This window comes from Saccopteryx leptura, chromosome 3 (assembly GCF_036850995.1).
Source record: "Saccopteryx leptura isolate mSacLep1 chromosome 3, mSacLep1_pri_phased_curated, whole genome shotgun sequence".
Classification (NCBI taxonomy): domain Eukaryota; kingdom Metazoa; phylum Chordata; class Mammalia; order Chiroptera; family Emballonuridae; genus Saccopteryx; species Saccopteryx leptura.
The window spans coordinates 83,172,154-83,197,858 of record NC_089505.1 but is presented as its reverse complement, the minus strand read 5'-3'; the positions used below and the strand labels follow the sequence as shown (position 1 = coordinate 83,197,858).

Here is a 25,705-nt window from a genome sequence, read left to right as displayed (position 1 = left end):
CTTTTCTCTCATTTTTTAAAAGCAAATCTTACTCTTAATTTCATAGTCTATTCTTGTTCTAACTTTTTAAGAGTATCCTAGATTTATTTTTCATTTGCAATGATTTTTTAAATTTAGAAATTAAATTTACTGGGTTGACACTGATCAGTAAGAGTACACAAGTTCCAGGTGAACACCTCCATGTCATTTGAACTGATTACATGTGTGAAAATCAACTCATTTTACATGACCATGTCATGATTTCTTGACTGAATCTCCATTTCAAATGGTTGGTTCCCCTGAATAACCTAATTATATCTTTCAGTCCCCCATCATTTCTAGAAATGTATTATAGGGATAACATCTGATTAAGTTTGGGTGGTTGTTTGCAATAAAAATGATAATCTGGTAGACAGGCCCAGTCTGAATTCTCTATTTCCTGCTAAGAGCTTTGACCGAAAGTTTTCTATCAGTGGTCATGCTCATACCTTCTCACCTAAATGCAGAACCAAAGAAATTTTAGTGCAGATACAAATAACTTGAGTTGGCTTTGGAAATGACAGGCTCCTGAGTTTTCCTGATAGAAAGCTAATTTAGTAATAAGGATAAGCTTGGTATTCTGCAGTTTAAATATACACTCCAAGCCAATTCTTACACATTTGGTCACCTGATGTCTAGGAAAAAAGTTCTCGAAGTGAACTTTTCCATCTTAATTATTTACAGGGTTTCCCTCCCAGAGTTTTTGCATATTGAGTAAGGGGTTTGTTATAAATGACAGCCTTCCCACCTTTGTTACATTTACAGGGTTTCTCTTTAGTATGAAGTCCTCGATGCCTAGTAAGGCAAGTCTGCCAGCAAAGGACTTTTGCAATGATTACATTTATAAGGCTTTTCCACCAGTGTGTGTGCTCTTTGGTGCATAATACCTCTCCCTTTTAAACCTTTTCCACAATGACTGCATTCGTATGATTTCCGTTCTCCAGTATGAATTCACAGATGCTCAAGATGTGATCACTCTTTAAAAGTCTTCCCACAGTGGTTACATTCACAGGATTTCTCTCCAGTGCGAATCTTTTTATGTGCAACAAAGATAAGAGTTATGGCTAAAGGACTCTCCATAGTAAGCACACAAAGACAGTTTCTCTCCAGTGTGATGTTTCTGATGCCTGGTAAGGTGACACTGTCTGATCAAGGCCTTTTCACAATGATCACATTCATTCATATGGTTTTTCACCTGTGTGTGTTCTCTCATGTTTTCTAAGAGCTAACTGACCACTGAAGGCTTTAACACACATGTTACACTGGAAGGGCTTCTCTCCAGTGTGTGTTCTCTGATGCACGATGAGGAGATATCTCTGGCTGAAGGCTTTAACACAAATTTTACACTTGTAGGGCTTTTCTCCAGTATGTGTCCTCTGATGAACAGTAAGGATCGATCGCTGGCTAAAAGCTTTTCCACAATCATTGCATTCATAAGGTTTCTCTCCAGTATGGGTTCGCTGGTGCACAACCAGCTGTGACTGCTGCCGAAAAGATTTCCCGCAGTGGTCGCAGTGGTAGGGTTTCTCGCCGGTATGTGTTCTCTCATGTTTTCTGAGAGATGACCCGTCACTGAAACCTTTCCCACAGTCAAAACATTCATAGGGCTTTTCGCCGGTGTGTCTTCTCTGATGGAGAATGAAGTGAGATTTCCATTTGAAACCTTTTCCACAATGACTGCATTCATAAAGTTTCTTCTCTCCAGTATGAGTCCGCTGATGCACCAGAAGCTGTGACTGCTGCAGAAAAGATGTCCCGCAGTGCTTACATTCACAGGGCTCCTCCCCAGCGTGCATCTTTTTATGTGCAACCAAGTCAGAGTTCCGGCTGAAGGACTGTCCACAATGAGCACACACATAAGGTTTCCCTACAGTATGAATTCTCTGATGTCCAGAAAGCTGACTCTGTTGGTTCAAGAACTGTTCGCAATGATTACATTCATCGGGTTTCTCATCCGTGTGTGTTCTCTCATGTTTTCGAAGAGCTGACCGACCACTGAAGGATTTAACACACACGTTACACTGATAAGGCTTCTCCCCTGTGTGTGTTCTCTGGTGCACACTGAGGAGGTATTTCCATTTGAAAGTTTTTCCACAATGATTGCATTCATAAGGTTTCTCTTCAGGATGGCTCTGCGGATGCAGCACAACTTGTGATTGCTGCTGAAAAGATTCCCCACAGTCATTACATTCATAGGAATTCTCACCGGTGTGAACTGTTTGATGTGAAAGTTGACAGCTCCCAGTGATGGCTTTTCCACAATGATTGCATTTATATGGCTTCTCTCCATGGTCTGTTTTCTGGTTCCCAAGCTTAGAGCAAGAGTGGACACCTTTTCTACATAGGTTACATGGAGGTGGCTTCTTTCTGCTCTGAATGTCACAGTCAGTAAAAAATGAGGCCATGCAGAAGGCATCACTGTTGTTGTCACATCCAGGACCACCAACAATTATTTCAGTTTGTACAAAGCATGCATCACCCTCATCATACTGACTTTCTCCAAAATGCACCGGTTTGTTTTCATTCATAGATGTACTATGATTAATGACATTTCCATGGTTCTTACAATCGTTGCTGTTCTCTGCTGAACACGTTCTATTATGGAAACAAACAGAAGTACCATAGTGCAAAGAGTCACTTCTGACAGTATATTTATCAGGCTTTTGATATCCCAATTCAACATCTGCAGGTTTATTCAAGCGAGTGCTCTGAGGAAAGGCGCTAGCACTTTCAAGATCCTCACAGGGCTTCAGATTAGCCCGGCCTTTCTGATGATTAACGGAAACTGAAGTCTCTTTCAACTTTTTAGTCTGTGCGCTGAGCTTGGGGAAATGTGTTTTGGCGGGTAATGCTGGAGGTAAAAGGCCTACTACACTCAGATAACTTCCCTCAAGGTCATGCTCACAAGGTTCCTCTTGAGCAAGAAGTCTCTCCTTTGAGGTAAGGACCATGTGATTCCAAGGTTCCTCCTGGTGCTCCTCTGGCTGGTCCTGCACTTCTCCTACTGACACAGACCAGGGGGCTTCCTCCCCTACACAGTATGTCGTTTCTACCTGGAAGGATGGTTCTTCCACAGCCATATGGAAGGATGGTTCTTCCACAGCTTCTTCCACCCCTTCAGAAGCTGACTTTTCCTTTTCCAGCATAACCTTCCAGTCTGAAAGAGATCCAAAATGCCTGAATTACTGCAGAAGCCTTGGGGGGTGAAGGGAGGGGGGAAAGAAGGAAAAGAAATATGAGAGGTGTCTCTGGATTTGTTTCAAATCCATGGACTGTAATTTCATGCAGGATGTAAAAGAGTGGGATGGATCAGCAAGTAGGAAATCACTGAGAGTGTACAAAAAACAAGCAAAGGTAATGAAGAAAGATTCCAAGAAAACTGGCCCTCAAAGAGGGAGCAGAGGAGTATGAGTGGAAAGATTTTTTTTTTTTTGCTAGAGAAGAAGGGGATTGTGTGAGAGGGAAAGAGACAGAGAGAAACATCAATTCGTTTCTTGTTCCACTTATTTATGCATTCATTGCTTGATGCCTGTATGTGCCCCAACCAAGGATCGAACCAGCAACCTTGCCACGTCAAAAACAATACTCTAACCCTCTGGGCTACCAGCCCAGGATGACAGTGTAAATATTAAAGGAGAAATCCGCCTGACTAAGCGGTGGCACAGTGGATAGAGCATCGGACTGGGATGCGGAGGACCCAGGTTCGAGACTCCGAGGTTGCCAGCTTGAGTGTGGGGCTCATCTGGTTTGAGCAAAGCTCACCAGGTTGCTGGCTTGAGCAAAGGGTTACTTGGTCTGCTGAAGGACCACAGTCAAGGCACATATGAGAAAGCAATCAATGAACAACTAAGGTGTCGCAACAAAAAACTAATGATTGATGCTTCTCATCTCTCTTCGTTCCTGTCTGTCTGTCCCTGTCTATCCCTCTCTCTGACTCTCTGTGTCTGTAAAAAAAGGAAAAAATAAATAAATAAAATAAATAAAAGAGAAATCCACTGAAAGAATTGAGTCTGAAGATATACAGCCCTCAATAAGCACAAAAGAACCTGACCTGTGGTGGCACAGTGTATAAAGCGTCGACCTGGAACGCTACGTCACTGGGGTTTTTTTTTGTATTTTTCTGAAGCTGGAAACGGGCAGAGACAGTCAGACAGACTCCCGCATGCGCCCGACCGGGATCCACCTGGCACACCCACCAGGGGCGATGCTCTGCCCACCAGGGGGCGATGCTCTGCCCCTCTCTCTCTCTCCTCTCAAAAATAAATAAATAAAAATAATAAAATTAAATTTAAAAAAATAATAAAATAAAAAATAAAATAAAAAGGGCTGCCTGATCTGTGGTAGTGCAGTGGACAAAGGACAAAGCGTCAGCCTGGAATGCTGAGGTTGCCAGTTCAAAACCCTGAGCTTGCCTGGTCAAGACACATATGAGAAGTAACTACTAGGAGTTGATGATTCCCATTCCTCCACCTATTCTTTCACTATCTCCCCCATCTCTTTAAAAGAAAAAAAAAAATCAATAAATAAAATTATTATTATTTTTTTAGAAAGAGAGAGAGGAGAAAGGGACAGACAGGGATAGACAGGAAGGGAGAGAGATGAGAAGCATCAATTCTTCATTGCGGCACCTTAGTTGTTCACTGATTGCTTTCTCATAAGTGCCTTGACTGGGGGCTAGAGCAGAGAGAGTGACCCCTTGCTCAAGCCAGTGACCACGGGTCATGTCTATAATTCCACGCTCAAGCTGGTGACCTCAGGGTTTCGAGCCTCAGCATCCCAGGCTGATGCTCTATCCATTGTGCCACTGCCTGATCAAGTTATACAATATAAATAAAAATCTTAAAAAAAAAAAAAAAAAAAAGTAGCCTGACCTGTGGTGGCGCAGTGGATAAAGCATCGACCTGGAAATGCTGAGGTCACCGGTTCAAAACCCTGGGCTTGCCTGGTCAAGGCACATATGGGAGTTGATGTTTCCAGCTCCTCCCCCCCTTCTCTCTCTCTGTTTCTCTCTCTCCCCTCTAAAAATGAATAAATAAATAAATAATTAAAAAAAAAACTTAAAAAAAAAAAAAAAGGAAAGGTCCTGGCCGGTTGGCTCAGCGGTGGAGCGTTGGCCTGGTGTGCGGGGGGACCCGGGTTCGATTCCTGGCCAGGGCACATAGGAGAGGCGCCCATTTGCTTCTCCACCCCCCCTCCTTCCTCTCTGTCTCTCTCTTCCCCTCCCGCAGCCGAGGCTCCATTGGAGCAAGGATGGCCCAGGCGCTGGGGATGGCTCCTTGGCCTCTGCCTCAGGCGCTGGAGTGGCTCTGGTCTCAGCAGAGCCACGCCCCGGAGGGGCAGAGCATCGCCCCTGGTGGGTGTGCCGGGTGGATCCCGGCCGGGCGCATGCGGGAGTCTGTCTGACTGTCTCTCCCCATTTCCAGCTTCAGAAAAATACAAAAAAAAAAAGAAAAAAAGTAAAGAAAACGGATCTTTGCAGATGTGTTATGGGTTTGGGTGGGCCCTCAATGTCACAAGTATCCTTATAAGATGAAATCAGAGGACGAGTGAATACAGAGACAAGGTAACATGAACACGAAGTAAAGAGACTTGCAGATGCTGGACCTAAAAGACTGAAGTGATTGATATGGCAAAAGCCAAGGACTATCACAGCCACCAGAAGCTGGAAGAGACAAGGAACAAATTTCCTCCTGAAGCCTCCTGAGAGAACACTGCCTCTGATGACACCTTTAGTTCAACCCAGCATTAGTGATATTTCAGTGTTCTGGCTTCCAGAACTCTGGGAGAATAAGTTGGTGTTACTTTAAGCCAGCCACTGGCAATTTGTTATAGCAGCCACAGAAAACTAATACAAGATCTTAATTTGTTCCTCAAACTAGAATCTTCAGTCTATTTTCTTTCTTTTGTTAAAAAATATTTTATTGATTAATTTTAGAGAAGGGGGTAGAGAGAGAGAAAGAGAAAGGCAGAGATGAGGAGTGGGAAGCAACAACTCATAGTTGCTTCTCGTATCTGACTTGACCGAGCAAGCCCAGGGCTTCGAACTGGGGACCTCAGCGTTCCACGTCAACACCTTATCCACTGCGCCACCACAGGTCAGGCAGTTTCTGATTCTGAAATCTTTTTTTTTTTAAATATATATTTTTATAGATTTTTATTTATTCATTTTTAGAGAGAGAGAGAAGAGGGGGGGAGGAGTAGGAAGCATCAACTTCCACATGTGCCTTGACTAGGCAAGCCCTGGGTTTTGAACGCTTTATTACACTGTGCCACCACAGGCCAGGCTAATTCTGAATCTTAAATAGGATCCAAACACCAGGAATGACTTAATATTCAGCCTTGGCTGGGTAGTTAGAGCGTCATCCCAATGCACCAAGGTTGCGGGTTTGATCCCTAGTCAGGGTACATACAAGTTTCAAGCAGTGAACGCATAAATAAGCAGAACAACAAATCAATGTTTATCTCTCTCTAAAAAATAAATAGCCTGGTGTGTGGTTGGTGGCACAGTGGATAATGTGTCAACCTGGGGTGCTGAAGTTGCTTGTTTGAAACCCCAGGTTTGCCCAGTCAAGGCCCATACGACAACCAGTGAAAAACTAAAGAGAAGCAAGTTCGTGTTGATACTTCTCATTTACTTGACCCTTTCTGTAAAATCAACAAATAAAATCTTTAAAGAAAGAAATGACTTAATATATATAATGGACCACTCCTTCTAACTGCCTATGGAGAAAAACACCTCTTTAACCATTCCAGAACCCATGCAAGAGCCTGCCCAGAAAAGCACTGTGGCTGCTGAAGCCGTGTGGTTGTCCAGTCCAAACTGCAACCAGAATTCCCTGATTGGTGATTTCTAAAGCTCACCTTCCCCGGTAGGAAGGCAGAAGGAATAAGGATGCTTAACTTGCCGGACAAGGCAGTAGCGCAGTAGATATATCATTGGCCTGGGATGCTGAGGATCCAGGTTCAAAACCCTGAGTTTGCTGGCTTGAGCGTAGGCTCATCTGGCTTAAGTGTGTGTGAGCTCATAGACAAGACCCCTGGTTGGTGGCTTGAGCCCAAAGGTCGCTGGTTTGAGCTAGGGGTCATTGTCTTGGCTGGAGCCCCCTAGTCAAGGAACGTATGAGAAAGCAATCAAATAATAAGTAAGGTGCTGCAACTATGAGTTGATGCTTCTCATCTCTATCCCTTCCTGTCTATCTCTCTCGCTTAAAAAAAGGATGAAAAGACTGCTTAAGTTACCCAGTTTACTTTCAGGCATAAAAGAGTCAATAAGTGAGTCTCATAGTCTGTGCGGCACACGGATGCATGGCCAGCACACAGTATTGCTTGTATCACCACACTTTGTATTATCTAAGTGCAATTTTCATTCTGTTGAAGATGTTGGGCTAGAAGCTGCCAGTGTAGGACCCTCACCAGGATCTTCAAAAATTACCCTTTTCCTAGACACTCTGCCCATTTCAGTTGTGTAGCCACCTGTACCTAATACTCTCACAGCCTCTGCTCAAGTCCCCATCCTTTGCTTTTCATGCCTGTGCTAAGGAGACAGGAACCTTCCACTTAAAGTATTCACTACCAGGGGTCTCCAAACTTTTTATACAGGGGGCCAGTTCACTATCCCTCAGACCATTGGAGGGCTGCCAAATACAGTGGTCCTCTCACTGACCACCAATGAAAGAGGTGCCCCTTCCAGAAGTGCAGTGGGGGCTGGATAAATGGCCTCAGGGGACCGCATTGTGGCCCGCGGGCCATAGTTTGGGGACGTCTGCAACTACACTCTCTGGCCACCCCTTGACTTCCAAGAGGATACTTCCCTCACGTCACACAAAGAGCCTCTTTCCGTTTTTGGGCAAGGTCCTTATCTACACCCAACAACCCCCAAGATCAACATTATTCTCCTTCCTAAGAATCTCTGTGTATGTCTGGAATGTTGCTTATGAATCCCCAATGATGAGGACAAAAACAATTCTTTTTTAATTTTGTGACAGAGACAGAGAAACAAAGATAGGGACAGAGAGGAACAGAGAGAGATGAGAAGCATTAGTTCTTTGTTGTGGCTCCTTAGTTATTCATTGATTGCTTTCTCATATGTGCCTTGACCAGGGGGCTACAGCAGAGCAAGTGATCCCTTGCCCAAGCCAGCGACCTTTGGGCTAACACTAGCAACCATGGGGTCATGTCTACAACCCCACGCTCAAGGTGGTGAGCCCACATTCAAACTGGATGAGTCCATGCTCAAACTAGCACCCTCAGGGTTTCAAACCTGGGTCCTCTGCGTCCCAATCCAATGCTCTATCCACTGCGCCACAGCCTGGTCAGGTGACAAAAAAAATTCTTTAAAATTTTTTTTTGTCGCCTGACCAGGCTGTGGCGCAGTGAATGGGGTGTCAGACTGGGATGCAGAGGACCCAGGTTTGAGACCCCAAGGTCGCCAGCTTGAGCGCAGGCTCATCTGGTTTGAACAAAAGCTCACCAGCTTGGACCCAAGGTCGCTGGCTCGAGCAAGGGGTTGCTCGGTCTGCAGAAGGCCCGTGGTCAAGGCACATATGGGAAAGCAATCAATGAATGAATAACTAAGGTGTTGCAAGGAAAAACTGATGATTGATGCTTCTCATCTCTCCCCGTTCCTGTCTGTCTGTCCCTGTCTATCCCTCTCTCTGACTCTCTCTGTCCCTGTAAAAAAATAATAAATGCCCCTGGCCGGTTGGCTTAGTGGTAGAGCGTCGGCCTGGCATACAGGAGTCCTGGGTTTGATTCCCAGCCAAGGCACACAGGAGAAGCGCCCATCTGCTTCTCCACCCCTCCCCCTCTCCTTCCTCTCTGTCTCTCTCTTCCCCTCCTGCAGCCAAGGCTCCACTGGAGCAAAGTTTGCCTGGGCGCTGAGGATGGCTCTGTGGCCTCTGCCTCAGGCGCTAGACCGGCTCTGATTGCGGCAGAGCAACGCCCCAAGATGAGCAGAGCATCGCCCCCTGGTGGGTATGCCGGGTGGATCCTAGTTGGGCGCATGCGGAGTCTGTCTGACTGCCTCCCCGTTTCCAGCTTTGGAAAAATACAAAAAATAAAAAAATAAAAATAATAATTTTATTTGATTTTAGAGAGAAAAGAATGGGGCGGGGGATATCGATTTGTTGTTCTACTTATTCACACATTCATTGGTTGAGTTGTCATGTGCCCTGACTGGGGATTGAACCCACAACCTTGAAATATCAGGATGATACTGAGCTACCCAGCGTGGGGAAGAACTTTTTCTTTTTTTTCTTTTTTTAATTTAGATTTATTAATTTTAGAGAGGAGAGAGATGAGAAAGATAACAAAAAGAACGGGAAAGGAACAGGAAGCATCAACTCAGAGTAGTTGCTTCTAATTTATGCCTTGACCAAGCAAGCCTGGGGTTTTGAATAGGCGACCTGAGTGTTCCAGGTCGACGTTTTAACCACAGCGCCACCTCATTCAGGGCCAATACCTTTTACAAATGAAACAATAACCCAATAAAGGTGAGTGAATGGGTATTTGGTGATAAGGAGAAAAAAAATCTCTAGATGGATAAAATGGGTTTAAGTTGTGTCTGGTTATTGGAAACCGAGCAAAAGAGATTAAACCTTCTATAGCAGTGTCTTTGTAAAGATCATGAAAAGCGGAAGAGAAACTGTTGGTCAGCCAAAGAGTAACATCTATGATAGACAGAGGAAGACAGGGCTGGTGAATCAAATTGAGCATGTCATTTGAAGATCAACGCTAATCATAGCAGGTGAGACTTCAGAAGAAGAAGTGACAGGCTGCAGGCAAGATGTACAGAGTAAAAAGAAACAAAAAAACCCAAGAGATAAATTTAAATTTAAATCCTCCAGGCGAAGGAAAGGACACACATGATGCTAAGTGTAAACAGCCCATTAGAAAAGTACAGAGCCTGACCAGGCGGTGGCGCAGTGGATAGAATGCTGGACTGGGACGCTGAGGACCTAGGTTCGAAACCCCGAAGTCGCCAGCTTGAGCACAGGCTCATCTGGTTTAAGTAAAGCTTACCAGCTTGAGCCCAAGGTCACTGGCTTGAGCAAGGGGTCACTCACTCTGCGGTAGCCCCGTGTCAAGGCACATATGAGAAAGCAATCAATGAACAACTAAGGTGCTGCAACAAAGAATTGATGCTTCTCATCTCTCTCCCTTCCTATCTGTCTGTGCCTATCTGTCCCTCTCTCTGTCTCTCTGTACACAAACTGCACTATTTCAAATACAGGAAATTCTAGCACAGTGGTAGTCAACCTGGTCCCTACCACCCACTAGTGGGCGTTCCAGCTTTCATGCCACTATTACATACTAACTGTTGACCAGTCAAGACAGGACAGCAGTCAGACTCTGTTACAGGGCATTTATATTGGGACCACACCCGACCTCTTTCTGACCACCTGGCCCACATCTGCGAGCGGCCAGTAACCAACCCGCATCTGCGATCGGCCAGGTACCTGACCCCGGGTCCACACCCGCCGCTCGATCTAGCGGGCAGTTTATAACTGCTATTGTTGCCCAAAAACTAGCAGTTCGTCGTTTTATTATCCCATAGACAAAGAACTCCATGGTTCGAAGCTTCTTTCTATGACAGAAACTGCCAGACAATGGAGACACCAATTAACTTGTATTTTCATCTGGATTCCTGAATTTTAGGGTAATAGGGTGACATTCTAGGAAACCCCCTTGGACTGCTAATATTAGCCGATGTCTCGCTACTTCGCCCTGATCACAAAGAAGTGATGCCATTGGCTAATACGTGCTACATAAAATTTTATAAAACGCACAACCACGGATACTCACTAACTTAGTCTCATCTCAACAAACTCTCGCTCAACCACGACACTTGTAACGTCGCAACCACGCAACAGACTTCAGGCGCATAAGTTTTATTCATGTTACGTAAGTGAAGCTAAATCGTTATGTAATCGAAACTAAAGTCAGTACGTAGTTAGATTTCTGAGAGCACGCATGTGCTTATAGCTTCAAACAAAATATTGTGAAATATCATGAGCCCATATTTCAAAAGAAAAAATACGCACGCAGCTATTGGCCAGAGTATCTGAAGATGGGTTTCATAGAATCTGTTGCAAATAAACAACATCCAATGTGTTTATTGTGCCATAAAACATTATCCAACGAGGCAATGAAGCCAAGTCGATTGCGAGAACATCTTTCTACAAAGCATCCAAATGACAAGGACGAACCCATTGAATATTTTCAGAAAATACATAAAAAATTTCAAAATCCTTCAACTATCGTTGCATCATTTAAAAACCAACATATGTGACCTGTGGTGGCACAGTGGATAAAGCAACAATCTGGAATGCTGAGGACCCAGGTTCGAAGCCCTGGGCTTGCCTGGGCAAGGCACATATGGAAGTTGATGCTTCCTGCTCCTTCCCCCTTCTCTCCCTCTCTTTTTCTCTTTCATTCACCTCTCTTCTCTCTAAAATGAATAGATAAAATCTAAAAAAGAAAAAAGCTTATATTAAAAAAAAAAACCTTTAAAAAAAAATAAAAAAAACCCAACATACAATAAAGATGGATTAATTGCCACTTACCACATTTCACAAAAAATTGCAAAAAGTGGTAAAAGCTATATTGGAGAAACTATAAAAATACCATCTATAAAAGAATTTATCTCAGTCTGACCACGTGGTGGCACAGTGGATAGAGTGTTGGACTGGGATGCAGAGGACTCAGGTTCGAGACCCAAAGGTCGCCAGGTTGAGCACAATCTCATCTGGTTTGAGCAAAGCTCACCACTTAGAGCCCAAGGTCACTGGCTCAAGCAAGGGGTCACTCGGTCTGCTGCAACTCCCCGGTCAAGGCACATATGAGAAGGCAATCAATGAACAACTAAGGAGCTGCAGTGAAGAATTAATGTTTCTCATCTCTCTCTCTTCCTGTCTGTCCCTCTCTCTGACTCTGTCTCTGCCACAAAAAAAAAAATAAATATTAAAAAAAAATAATTTATCTCAACAGTAATGCATCAGGATATACTTCAAATTTTTTTTACAGAGACAGAGAGAGAGAGAGAGAGAAGGATAGATAGGGACAGACAGGAACGAAGAGAGATGAGAAGCATCAATCATCAGTTTTTTTTGTTTTTGTTTTTTCTGAAGCTGGAAACGGGGAGAGACAGTCAGACAGACTCCCGCATGCGCCCGGCCGGGATCCACCCGGCACTCCCACCAGGGGGCGATGCTCTGCCCCTCTGGGGCGTCACTCTGCCGCGATGAGAGCCACTCCAGCGCCTGGGGCAGAGGCCAAGGAGCCATCCCCAGCGCCCGGGCCATCACTGCTCCAACGGAGCCTTGGCTGCGGGAGGGGAAGAGAGAGACAGAGAGGGAGGGGGGGGGTGGAGAAGCAAATGGACGCCTCTCCTATGTGCCCTGGCCGGGAATCGAACCCGGGTCCCCCGCATGCCAGGCCGACGCTCTACCGCTGAGCCAACCGGCCAGGGCCAATCATCAGTTTTTTGTTGTGACACCTTAGTTGTTCATTGATTGCTTTCTAATATGTGCCTTGACCATGGGCCTTCAGCACACCGAGTAACCTCTTGCTCAAGCCAGCAACGTTGGGTCCAAGCTGGTGAGCTTTGCTCAAACCAGATGAGCCTGCGCTCAAGCTGGCGACTTCCGGGTCTCGAACCTGGGTCCTCCACATCCCAGTCTGATGCTTTATCCACTGCGCCACCGCCTGGTCAGGCTATACCTCAAATTTTAAAAATAGTTGCCCCTAAGCGATAGCACAGTACAGTGACAGATTGATGAAATGGCAGTTAACGTTGAAAACAATCTTATAAGTATTCTCCAAAACTCTTCATTTTCCATGCAATTGGATGAATCTACCATTGCAGATAATGATGCTTTATTTATGGCATATGTACGCTATTTTGATGAAAACAATACATTGCGAGAAGAAATGCTACTTGCAATAAATCTCATCACAGATACAAAAGGATTATCTATATTTAATACTATGAGAACATACTTTACAAAAAAATAATATTCCTTTGAATAATATTGTTGCATGTGCTACTGATGGAGCACCATCAATGGTAGGTCACTATCATGGATTTGTTGCTTATTTGAAGCAGGAAGTGCCAAATGTTTTATGTATTCATTGTGTGGTGCACAGACAACATCTTGTAGGAAAACATCTAAGTACAAGTCTCCATTTATCATTAATTATAATAATTTGAGCAGTAAACAAGATCAAACCAATGCAAAGAATGATAGAATATTTTGGCAGCTTTGCTAGGACAATAATGAAGCTTTTATTAAGTTACTTTTGCACTCAGAAGTTCAGTGTCTGTCAAAGGGTACATCTTTGGCTAGATTTTTAGCATTATATGATAGTGTCATACAATTCTTTGAAAGTAATAATGAGACCAATCTGTGTCAACAGTTTAAAACAGTAAAGAGTGATGCCTTTTACTTGGCAGATATTTTCAAGAGATTTAACGATGTCAATTTGCAGCTTCAAGGACCTAATAAAATTCTTATAGGTTGCCAAAGTATTGTGCTATTATTTATTGACAAACTTGAACTACTTTGTCATAAGCTATTGAAGAGAGAATTTCATCAGTTTCCTCAATTATTATCTATAAAAGATGATGTGGCCCTGGCCGGTTCGCTCAGTGGTAGAGCATCGGCCTGGCGTGTGGAAGTCCCGGGTTCGATTCCCGGCCAGGGCACACAGGAGAAGCGCCCATCTGCTTCTCCACTCCTCCCCCTCTCCTTCCTCTCTCTCTCTCTCTTCCCCTCCTGCAGCCAAGGCTCCATTGGAGCAAAGATGGCCCAGGCGCTGGGGATGGCTCCATGGCCTCTGCCTCAGGCGCTATAGAGTGGCTCTGGTTGCAACAGAGCATTGCCGCCTGGTGGGCGTGCCAGGTGGATCCTGGTGGGCACATGCGGGAGTCTGTCTGACTGCCTCCCCATTTCCAGCTTCGGAAAAATACGAAAAAAAAAAAAGATGATGTAACTCCAGAGGATACTGACAGATTCAATAGCCACCTCAACGAACTTAAATTGGACATGGAAAAACAATTTGAAAATATTTTGAAATTGAAGGTATTATGACTGGATGAAAAATCCTTTTACTGGAAATATTGAAGAGGCTGATACAATTTGCCAAGAAGAACTGTTAGAAATTAGATGATGAAGAAAGTAAACATAAATTCGACAGTGGTAGATATGATAACCTATGGCAAAATAAAAAAATGCCGGTCTTGTATCCAAATATGTGGAAAATGGTATTCAGTTTATTGATACCTTTCCCTAACTCATATCTTGTGGAATCAGGATTTAGTGCTGTTAATCATATTATGACGAAAGAAAGAAACTGCCTGAATATTTCCGAAAGGGGGGACCTTTGTTTGTTCCTCACCAAAATTGAACTGGATATTCAATATTTAGTTTCCCCGCATCAGCCTCAGGGATCTCACTAATAATTCAATCAACTAATGTAATTTCTGTGTACGCAAAGTATAAGTAAAAAGATAGATTTAACTATAGTAAATTGTTTTATAAAGACTTACTCTGTCAAACTTAGCGAAAATCCAACATAAAGTACTTGGTAAGCAATTATTATTATATGCTTTAACTTGCTGTAACTCTGCTTTATAAATTTTATAAAGTTACTTCCCTACTTTATAAATCACCATTACTGTGAAACCAATGGGTGGTTAGAAAATTTTACTACTAAGAGAGATACAAAAGTGCATGGTAGGTATAAAAAGGTTGACTGCCCCTGTTCTAGAAAATGCAAACTACAGAGACAGGAAACTAATCAGTGGTTTCCAGGAGTTAGGGTGGAAGGAGGTAGGAACAGACAGAGCACAGAGGATTTTTAGGGCAGTATACTACTCTGTGCAACAATATAATAGTGGATAACATATTATCATTCAACATGTAGAATGCACAACACCAAGGGTGAACTCAATGTAAACTACTGATCACTGTTAATAATGTAACACTCAATACAGGCTCATCAATTGTACAAAATGGACAACAGAATGCAAAATATTATTGGGGGAGATTATGTTGGGGGTAAGAGGTAAATGAGAACCCTGTACTTTCTGTGCAACTTTGAAAGCATAAAACTGCTTTCAAAATGGTATACAGGCCCTGGCTGGTTAGCTAAGAGCATTGTCCCAAACAACAAGGTTGTGGATTCGATCCCCAGTTGGGGCACACATGGGAAGTAACCAGAATATGCACAACTGACTGGAACAACAAATGCTTTCCTTCTTTCTCCCCTTCTCTCTGTGTCTTTCTATAAAAAAAATTTTTTTTAAAGTCAATAAAAATTATGCCCTGCCTGACCTGTGGAGGCGCAGTGCATAGAGCGTTGACCTGGAATGCTGAGGTTGCTGGTTCAAAAACCAGGGCTTCCCCCTTAAGGCATATACAAGAAACAACTACTATGAATTGATGCTTCCCACTCCTCCCCCTACCCTTTATCTCTCTCCTCTATCAAAAATCAATAAACAAAATATTAAAAATTAAAAAAAATTAAGCCCTAGCCGGATAGCTTGGTTGGTTGGAGTATTGTGCAGAGAGCACAGAGGTTGCCAGTTCAATGCCCCAGTCAAGGCACATAAAGAATAGCTCAATGTGCTTGTCTCTCTCTCCCTACCTCTCTCTCTCTCTCTCAAAAAAAAAGTCTACAATGGAAATTGCCAAAGGGATTAGAAGTACAAATTGCCACTTATAAAAATATTCACAGTGACATAAAGTAAAGCAGAAGGAGTAAAATCAATAATACTGTAATAACTATGTATGGTGTCAAATGGGTACCAGAATTATTGGAGTGATCACTTTGAAACTGTATAAATAAATGTCTCTTTACTATGTTTCACACATGAAACTAATAGTATTGAATGTCAACTAATTGAAAAATCAAACTTTAAAAACTTTCTATACGGCCTGACCTATGGTGGCGCAGTGGATAAAGAGTCAACCTGGAAATGCTGAGGTTGCTGGTTCAAAACCCTGGGTGTGCCTGGTCAAGGCACATATGGGAGTTGATGCTTCCTGCTCCTCCTCCCTTTCTTTCCCCTCTCTATAATAAATAAAATCTTAAAAATAAATAAATAAATAAATTCTATGGCCCACGCCGGTTAGCTCAGCGGTAGAGTGTCAGCCTGGCTTGTGGATGTCCCAGGTTCAATTCCCAGTCAGGGAACACAGGAGAAGCGACCATGTGCTTCTCCAACCCTCGCTCTCCCCCCTTAACCTCTCTCTTTCTTCTTCTCTTGCAGCCATGTCTCGATTGGTTCGAGCACATTGGCCCCAGGCACTGAAGATGGCTCTGTGCAGCCTCCACTTCAGGTACTAAAAATATAGTAGCTCCCTTGCGAGCATGGCCCCAATTGGGCAGAGCATAAGCCAAAGATGGGGGTTCTTGGGTGGATCCCAGTTGGATTCCAGTCAAGGCACATGTGGGAGTCTATCCGTATCCCCTCCTCTCACTTAGAAAAGAAAAAAAAAATTTATGCACCTGATCTGTGGTGGCACAGTGTATGGATAAAGGGTTGACCTAGAATGCTGAGGTTGTCGGTTCAAAACCTTGTCTGGTCAAAGCACATATGGGAGATGATGCTTCCTGCTCCTTCCCCCTTCTCTCTCTCTCTCTCTCCTCTAAAATAAATTAATAAAAATTTTTCTTTAAATAAATAAAATTAATTCTGTAATGTGAATACACTAAAAGTCTCTGGATATTAAGTGAGTATAGTGATCTTTATACAGCTGTTTAAAAAAATTCAATTTAAGCTGACACACTGGGATATATAAGGAGGTGTGTTTATGGGATGAGAGAATATAGAAAGGCAGGTCCGAGGACGGTGACAGCAGGAATTGTTCTGGAAGAAACAGGTGGCTGACACTTCTTAGGATTCACACTGTGGAACCATGTAGAATTCATGGGAACGTCTAGCACAGAGGAGGAGTGGACACCCAGCTGTGGGGCCAAGACCAGGCCTGCAGGGGCAGCCTGAGGAGCCGCTTCCTAGGTGAAATTAAGATGAAGCGCTTGTGGAAAAGAGGGGTCAGGCGGACATGGGAATAAGATAAGGTGGGTCAGTGGTAAAGATCAAAGGGAGCCCTGGCCTGCTGGCTCAGCGGTAGACCATTGGGTGGCACGTGGAAGTCCCGGGTTCAATTCTTGGCCATGGCACACAGGAGAAGAACCCATCTGCTCCCCCGCCCCCGTCCCCCTCTCCTTTCTCTCTGTCTCTCTCTTCCCTTCCTGCAGTCAAGGCTCCACTGGAGCAAACTTGGCCTGGGTGCTGAGGAAGCACCATGACCTCCACCTCAGGCGCTAGAATGACTCTGGTTGCAACAGAGCGACGCCCCAGATGGGCAGAGCATCGCCCCCTGGTGGGCATGCCGGGTGGATCCAGGTTGGGCGCACGCAGGAGTCTCTCTTCCTCCCTCCTTCTCACTTCAGGGGAAAAAAAAAAGAAAGAAAGACCAAAGGGAAGATGGGAAAAGAAGTGAACCCATGCCTGAGAACTGTGCAGATGACGGGCCAGTCCTCTCCTTTAGGTGGGTCCTAGGATGAGGATGTGGCTGCCATGCTGGACACAAGGTGGCAGGGAACACCTGAGGAAGCTCTCTGCCCACATTAACCAAAGCCTCTCACCTCGGGGAGGAGGAGCCCACTCTGAACTCCATGGGTCTTCACCTTGCTCCAGGCGGGACATCACATCCAGATTGGGGAGCAGCAGCCCTAGTCAACAGGGGAAAAACAAAGGATTTGGTGCTCTGCTTGCAGGTGTAGAGAAAGATGTCCTTGGGCCCTGGGGTCAGACAGGGATAGACTAGGAGGGCCCCCTTAGTGCCACCACAGGAAAATAAATCACAAACCTACAGTGGAGGTGGACAGATTGGCCACACCAGGGATAGACTAGGAGGGCCCCCTTAGTGCCACCACAGGAAAATAAATCACAAACCTACAGTGGAGGTGGACAGATTGGCCACGCCAGGGATAGACTAGGAGGGCCCCCTTAGTGCCACCACAGGAAAATAAATCACAAACCTACAGTGGAGGCGGACAGATTGGCCACACCAGGGATCTGCGTCTTAAGGGGACCCATGTTAGGAACGCTTCAGTCCAGCACAAATACACTCTCGGGAAGAGTCCACGCTTGGATTCCCAGAGGCAGAGGGCCCATGCAATGGGCAGCGCCCACCTTACCAAGGGAGACAAGGTGGCTGCAGGTCTCCAGAGTCACGTCACGGTACAGCGTCCTCTGAAGTGAGTCTAGCTGATCCCATTCCTCACGTGTGAAGCTCACCACCACATCCTTCAAGCTCACAGACACCTGCAACATGGCTTGCGTTACCATGGGTCCCTGCCTCCCCGGTGAGGGAAACAGCAGAGGCTGGAGGTGATGTCCCAAGCACTGTGGGGTTCCCGCCTTTGGGCAGTGCTCTGATCAATCACTGACCCAATCCAACGGCATTTTCACTCCTGAGCACCTTGTATATCACTGGTCACATAAGTGTTTCTGATTTTCTGTCCTGAGACACAACGGCAACCTGCACATGCAGAGACCCACCCCCTGCTTCTCTATACTACCACAGATTTGAAGCCTGTCCAAGAGGATGTTCTAGATCAGGGATAAGGAGGCCCTGGCCAGTTAGCTCAGCATGTTAGAGCATCACCTGAGATACCAAGTTGTAGGTTCAATGCTTGGTCAGGGCAAATACTGGAAGTGACTACTGAATGCACAGCTCGGTGGAACAATAAAGAATTCCTTCTCTCTCTCTCTTCCTATCTCTGTCTCTCTGAAATCAATCAGTTAAAAAAAAAAGTTCAGACATGAGCAAAAGACAGCCCAGGGGGAGCCAAATCAAGGCTGTGGTATGTTTTTAGAAGGCAAATGCTGCATGAGATACATTGTTTTCCCCTTGAATTCATGTGTTGAAGCTCTGTGCCTCCCCATGTTCCTGCATTTGGGGACAGGGCCATTACAAAAGTAAATAATGTTTACAGGGATCATAAGGGCAGGGCCCTAATGCAGTGGGATTGGTATCCTTATAATATAAGGAGATACCAGAGGCTTCTTTCTCCACTATGTGAGGAAACAGAGAAGGCTCAATCTGCAAGTCAGGAAGAGAGTCCTCACTAGAAACCAGTCCTGGTGGCACCACAACTGCAGAGTTTTAGGCTCTAGAACTCTCAGAAAATAACATTGTTTAAGTGACACAGTCAGTGGTATTTTGTTACAGCAGCCCAAGCAGACCAGTACAACTAAGAATGGATTTCATGGCCCTGGCAGAATAGCTAAGAGCATCATTCCAATACATAAAAGTTGCTGGTTCAATCCCTGGTCAGGGCACACAGAGAAACAGATAGATGTTTCTGTCTCTCTCTCTCTCTCTAAAATCAAAACAAAATTTATGAAAAAATGGATTTTATCTAAAAAAAATTTTTTAGGTGAGAGGAGGAGAGATGGTGAGGCAGACTCCCACATGCGCCCTGTCCGGGATCCAGCTGGCAACCCCATCATGGGCCGATGCTCAAGCACCAAGCTATTTTAAGTGCCTGAGGCTCTTGCACTCAGAGGGCGCTATCCTCAATACCGGGGCCACACTCAATCGAGCCACTGGGTGCGGGAGGGGAAGAGGGAGAGAAGGGCAAGGGAGAAGCAGATGGTCACTCCTCCTGTGTGCCCTGACTGGGCATTGAACCTGACGTGTTCATATGCCAGGCGGACGCTATATCCACTGAGCCACTGGCCAAGGCCAATTTTACATTTTTTTTTTGTTTTAAAAGGTCAAGTTAAAAAAACATTATGGGAAAGAGACCATATATGGCCTACAGAGCCTAAGACAGTTTCCTCTATCTGATCCTTTACAGAAAACACTGGTAAAGCTGGTACCTTCAAGGAAAGTTGGCCAGCTAGGGGCCAGTTTGGCATCTCAGCTGCACAACTTGCTCAGTAGCTGGACACCTGGACGAGACCCTGAACGTCTCAGGCAGGAGTTTGCCCTGATGGGACCATGAAGACAGCACTTCACTTTAGGTAGTCTTATAGGACATAAGGGGGAGAGATCCAGCCCAGGGGAACAGGTGTAGTAGCCCCTCAGAGCCCCTGGCTCATCCAGACAGAGAAGGTGCTTTATCTGAAAAGAGCCTGTGGGTCACACCCAAAGGTACAAGGCTGAGTGCTATTCCTGGATCCATCTTACAGCTGACGAGATAGAGAGGCAAAAAAGAGTGAAGACAACTGACTCACCCGGGACGGGACTGGCTGAGGACGCGCCTCCATTTCCTCCTCAGACCTGAAGGACCTGCTGTGAAGGGGGCAGCCGTCCTCAGGAGGCAGGGCTGTGGGTGGAAGGACAGTTAGGGATTCAGCAGCTCCCCAGGACCTGGCATGCCTGAGCGCACCACAAACCAAATCAAAGGAGAGGAATGCACCAATGGAGGGACATTCCCCTGGGGTGTGAGGAGCAGGGAGGCAGGGCTCTGACCACCCAGCCTTCTTGTCCAAGGCTTTGAGGTCAGCCGAGGTGACCTACATGGCTTTCCTGTTGTCAGCTGGGCTTAGCCTGCTCAACCTGGGCCTGGGCTCCCTCAATACTCAAATAGGGCAGCCCATTTTCCACAGCATTTCAGGAGAATGAATAGAGGAAGGGAAGGCAGGGTGTCAGAAACAACTGTATAATTTTAAAATATTCCCAAAAGCCCTGGTTGGATGGCTTGCTTGGTTGGAACATTGTCCCGCAATGCAGAGGTGGCTGGTTCGGTCCTTGGCCAGGGTATATACAGAAACAGATTAACAGATTGATGCTTCTGTCTCCCCCTTATCCCTCTTCCTCTCTCTGGATTCAATAAAAATAAAAAAATAGAAAAAAATAAAGACAAAAAAATTCCAATAAAACATCAACTAGTTAGCAAAAACAAAACCAAAAAACCACCTGACCAGGTGGTAGCACAGTAAATAGAGCATCAGAATGGGACGTGGAGGACCCAGGTTTGAAACCCCAAGGTCACTGGATTGAGTGTGGGCTCATTTGGTTTGAGCAAGGCTCATCAGCTTGAAGCCCAAAGTTGCTGGCTCAAGCAAGGGGTCACTTTGTCTGCTGTAGCCCCCCCTCTCCTGTCAAGGCACATGTAAGAAAGCAATCAATGAATAACTAAGGAACCACAATGAAGAATTGATGCTTCTCATCTCTCTCCCTTCCAGTCTGTCTGTCCCTATCTGTCCGTCTGTCTGACACACACACTCTGTACAATTCTCAAACAGTAAAACATTACCTGGTTTCAAAAAGCCCATCCAACTTAAATATATCACGATGAAACTTCAGCCAGTTTCGAAAAATATGTTGGTAATGGTGACCAGGAGGATGAGAACTCCCAGGCGGATAGCAAAGGGTTCTCTGAAAGAGGGTGGTGGCTGTTGTCATGTGTACACCCTTCCTTAGGACATTCTGGTTTGTTTTTTTAACAGAGACAGAGAGAGTCAGAGAGAGGGATAGATAGGGACAGACAGACAGGAACAGAGAGAGATAAGAAGTATCAATCATCAGTTTTTTGTTGCGACACCTTAGTTGTTCATTGATTGCTTTCTCATATGTGCCTTGATCGTGGGCCTTCAGTAGACCAAGTAACACCTTGCTCGAGCCAGCAACCTTGTGTCCAAGCTGATGAGCTTTTGCTCAAACTAGATGAGCCTGCGCTCAAGCTGGTGACCTCAGGGTCTCGAACCTCGGTCTTCCCCATCCCAGTCCGACGCTCTATCCACTGCAACACTGCCTGGTCAGGCAGGACATTCTGAAGGTGTCAGAATATGGCCCCACTGCCTGGGGTAGAGTAACAGAAGAGAGAGCCCAGAAATAAAACCTTAGTTATATGATCAAACTACGACACATGAGACAAGAATACAGAATGGGGTAAATACAAGCTCTCCAATACATGGTGCTGGGAAAAACTGGAAATATACATGCCAAAAATAAAGAACTAGACAATTTTTGAAGTCCATTTACAAAAATAAACTCAAAATGGATTACAAACTTAAAGACCTGAAACCTTTTTTTTTTTTTTTTTTTTTTACAGAGACAGAGAGGGAGTCAGAATGAGGGATAGACAGAGACAGACACACAGGAACGGAGAGATGAGAAGCATCGATCATTAGCTTTTCATTGCGCATTGCAACACCTTTGATTGCTTTCTCATACGTGCCTTGACCGCGGGCCTTCAGCAGACTGAGTAACCCCTTGCTTGAGCCAGCGACCTTGGGTCCAAGCTGGTGCGCTTTGCTCAAACCAGATGAGCTCACGCTCAAGCTGGCGACCTCCGGGTCTCGAACTTGGGTCTTCCGCATCCCAGTCCAACGCTCTATCCACTGCGCCACCACCTGGTCAGGCAAGACCTGAAAACTTTTCGAAGAAAATATAGGCAATCAACTTTTTTTTTTTTTTTTTACAGAGACAGAGAAAGTCAGAGAGAGGGATAGACAGGGACAGACAGACAGAAACAGAGAGAGATGAGAAGCATCAATCATCAGTTTTTCATTGTGGCACTTTGTTTATTGATTGTTTTCTCATATGTGCCTTGACTGTGGAGCTACAGCAGACCGAGTAACCCCTTGCTCGAGCCAGAGGCCTTGGGTCCAAGCTGGTGAGCTTTTTACTCAAACCAGATGAGCCTGTGCTCAAGCTGGCGAACTTGGGGTCTCGAACCTGGGTCCTCAGCATCCCAGTCTGACGCTCTATCCACTGTGCCACTGCCTGGTCAGGCAGCAATCAAGTTTAAAAAAAAAAAGATTTTATGTATCTATTTTACAGAGAGGAGAGGTGAGTGAGAAGTATGAATTCATAATTACTTCACTGTTGTTCACTACTTTCCTCCCTCCCTCCCTCTCTCTCTTTCTTTCTTTCTGACAGAAACAGAGAGAGAGGCAAAGACAGGGACAGATAGCAAGACAGACTGGAAGGGAGAGAGATGAGAAGCATCAAGTCTTCGTTGTACCTTCTTAGTTGTTCATTGACTGCTTTCTCATATGTGCCTTGACCGGGAGGCTCCAGCAGAGCCAGTGACCCCTTGCTCACTTCAACAACCTCGGGGTTTTGAACCTGGGTCCTCTGTGTCCCAAGTCTGACACTCTATCCACTGCACCATTGCCTGGTCAGGCACTACTTGCTCTTGTATTACTTGATTTCTAACTGGTAACCTCAGTGTTCCAAGTCGATGCTCTATGCACTGCATTACCACAGGCTGGGAAGCAATAAACTTTTTGACACTGGTCTTACCACTCATTTTCAGGTATGCATCCTAAGTCAAAGGCAACAGAAGAAAAAACAAAACCAACCAACAAGGCCCTGGCCGGTTGGCTCAGTGGTGGAGCGTCAGCCTGGTGTGCGGGAGTCCCAGGTTCGATGCCCGGCCAGGGCACACAGGAGAGGCTCCTGTCTGCTTCTCCACACCTTCCCCTCTCCTTCCTCTCTGTCTCTCTCTTCCCCTCCCGTAGCCAAGGCTCCACTGGAGCAAAGTTTTCCCGGGCGCTGAGGATGGCTGTGTGGCCTCTGCCTCAGGCACTAGAATGGCTCTGATTGCGGCAGAGCGAGGCCCCAAGATGGGCAGAGCATCGCCCCATGGTGGGCATGCCGGGTGGATCCAGGTCAGGCACGTGCTGGAGTCTGTCTGACTGCCTCCATGTTTCTAGCTTCGGAGGGATACAAAAACAAAAACAAAAACAAAAAAAACCCAACCAACAAGAAACCCCATTGGGAGCACTTTAAACTATAAAGCTTTTGTGCTGTAAAGAAAATCATCAACAAAACAAAAAGGCAACTTGAATGGGAGGAAATGTTTGTAAGTGATATGTACTTGATAAGGGGTATGCAATATATATATAAAGAACTCATACAGCTCAACATAAAAAAAGCCAATTAGCCTGGCCTGTGGTGGCACAGTGGATAGAGTGCCGACCTGGAATGCTGAGGTCCCATGTTGGATATTCTGAGCTTGCCAGGTGAAGGCACATATGACAAGCAAGCAATGAACAACGAAAGTAAAGCAACTATTCCTCTTGCTCCCCTGCCACTTCCATCTCTGTAAAATCAAAAAATAAAATCTTAAAATAAAAAAAGAACCAACTATAAAATGAGCAGAGGACCTGAATAGACATTTATTTCTCCAAAGAAAATGTGCAGATGGCCAGTAGACATATGATAACAGGTTCAGTATCTCTAATCATCAGGGAATGCAGATGAAAACCACCAGGAGTTATCACCTCACAATTAGTCAGAATGGCTATCATCAATAAATCAACAAACAAGTGTTACAGAGGATGTGGAGAAAAGGGAATAATTGTGCACTGCTGGTGGGATTGCAGATTGGTGCAATGACTGTGAAAAGCAGGATGAAGGTTTGTCAGAAAAATTAAAAATGAACCTAGCAATTACACTTGGGAATTTATTCAAGAAACACAAAAAGAAATTCAAAAGAATATATGTATACCTGTGTTCATTGCAGCATTATTTACAATAGTTAAGACTTGGAAACAGGCCTTGGCCGGTTGGCTCAGTGGTAGAGCGTCGGCCTGGCGTGCAGAAGTCCTGGGTTCGATTCCTGGCCAGGGCACACAGGAGAAGCGCCCATCTGCTTCTCCACCCCTCCCCCTCTCCTTCCTCTCTGTCTCTCTCTTCCCCTCCTGCAGCCGAGGCTCCATTGGAGCAAAGATGGCCCGGGCGCTGGGGATGGCTCCTTGGCCTCTGCCCTAGGCGCTGGACTGGCTCTGGTCCAGGCAGAGCAATGCCCCGGAAGGGCAGAGCATCGCCCCCTGGTGGGCAGAGCGTAGAACCCTGGTGGGCGTGCCGGGTGGATCCTGGTTCGGTGCATGCAGGAATCTGTCTGACTGTCCCTCCCCATTTCCGGCTTCAGAAAAATACAAAAAAAAAAAAAAAAAAGACTTGGAAACAGCCCAAATGTCCATCAGTAGATAAATGACTAAAAAGTTATGGAACACTGGCCCTGGCCAGTTGGCTCAGCGGTAGAGCGTAGGCCTGGCGTGAGGGGGACCAGGGTTTGATTCCCAGCCAGGGCACACAGGAGAAGCGCCCATTTGCTTCTCCACCCCCCTCCTTCCTCTCTGTCTCTCTCTTCCCCTCCCGCAGCGGAGGCTCCATTGGAGCAAAGATGGCCCAGGCGCTGGGGATGGCTCCTTGGCCTCTGCCCCAGGCACTGGAGTGGCTCTGGTCGAGACAGAGCGTCGCCCCTGGTGGGCGTGCCGGGTGGATCCCAGTCGGGCGCATGCGGGAGTCTGTCTGACTGTCTCTCCCCATTTCCAGCTTCAGAAAAATACAAAAAAAAAAAAAAAAAAAAAGTTGTGGAACATTTATACAGCGAAGTGTCAGCCATAAAAAAGAATGAAACCTGACTTCTGTGGTGCAGTAGATAAAAAAAAGTGTTGACCTAGAATGCCGAGGTTACCCTGGACTTGCCCGGTCAAGGCACATACAAGAAACAACCACTAAGAGCTGGTGCTTCCTGCTCCTCCCCCCACCTTCACTCTCTCCTCTAATAATTATTTTTTATAAAAACCTAGAGTTTCAAAATAATTAAAACAAAACTCAGAAAAAAGGAATGAAATCTCACCATTTGCTTCAGCATGGATGGACCTGGAGAACATTATGCAAAGCAAAATAAGCCAGTCAGGGAA

General features: G+C 45.4%; 2 protein-coding genes across 3 annotated transcripts in view; one reads left to right on the top strand and one right to left on the bottom strand.

Moving 5' to 3' along the window:
• Positions 1-25,705, top strand: part of ZNF329 (zinc finger protein 329) — a 323,877-nt gene that overhangs the window by 215,732 nt on the left and 82,440 nt on the right. The window lies entirely within an intron of this gene.
• ZNF544 (zinc finger protein 544) lies at positions 1,064-25,705 on the bottom strand. 2 transcript variants are annotated; one of them, XM_066374605.1, is made up of 5 exons: positions 25,642-25,705; positions 20,276-20,367; positions 18,229-18,355; positions 17,674-17,760; positions 1,064-3,175 (listed from the first exon to the last, which is right to left on the bottom strand). In XM_066374605.1, the coding sequence occupies exons 1-5, from the start codon at positions 25,673-25,675 to the stop codon at positions 1,194-1,196; spliced, it is 2,322 nt and encodes a 773-aa protein (XP_066230702.1). In that variant the 5' UTR covers positions 25,676-25,705; the 3' UTR covers positions 1,064-1,193. The 2 variants fall into 2 exon arrangements, with proteins under 2 accessions (XP_066230702.1, XP_066230703.1); XM_066374606.1 differs by lacking the exon at positions 1,064-3,175 and adding an exon at positions 16,861-17,037.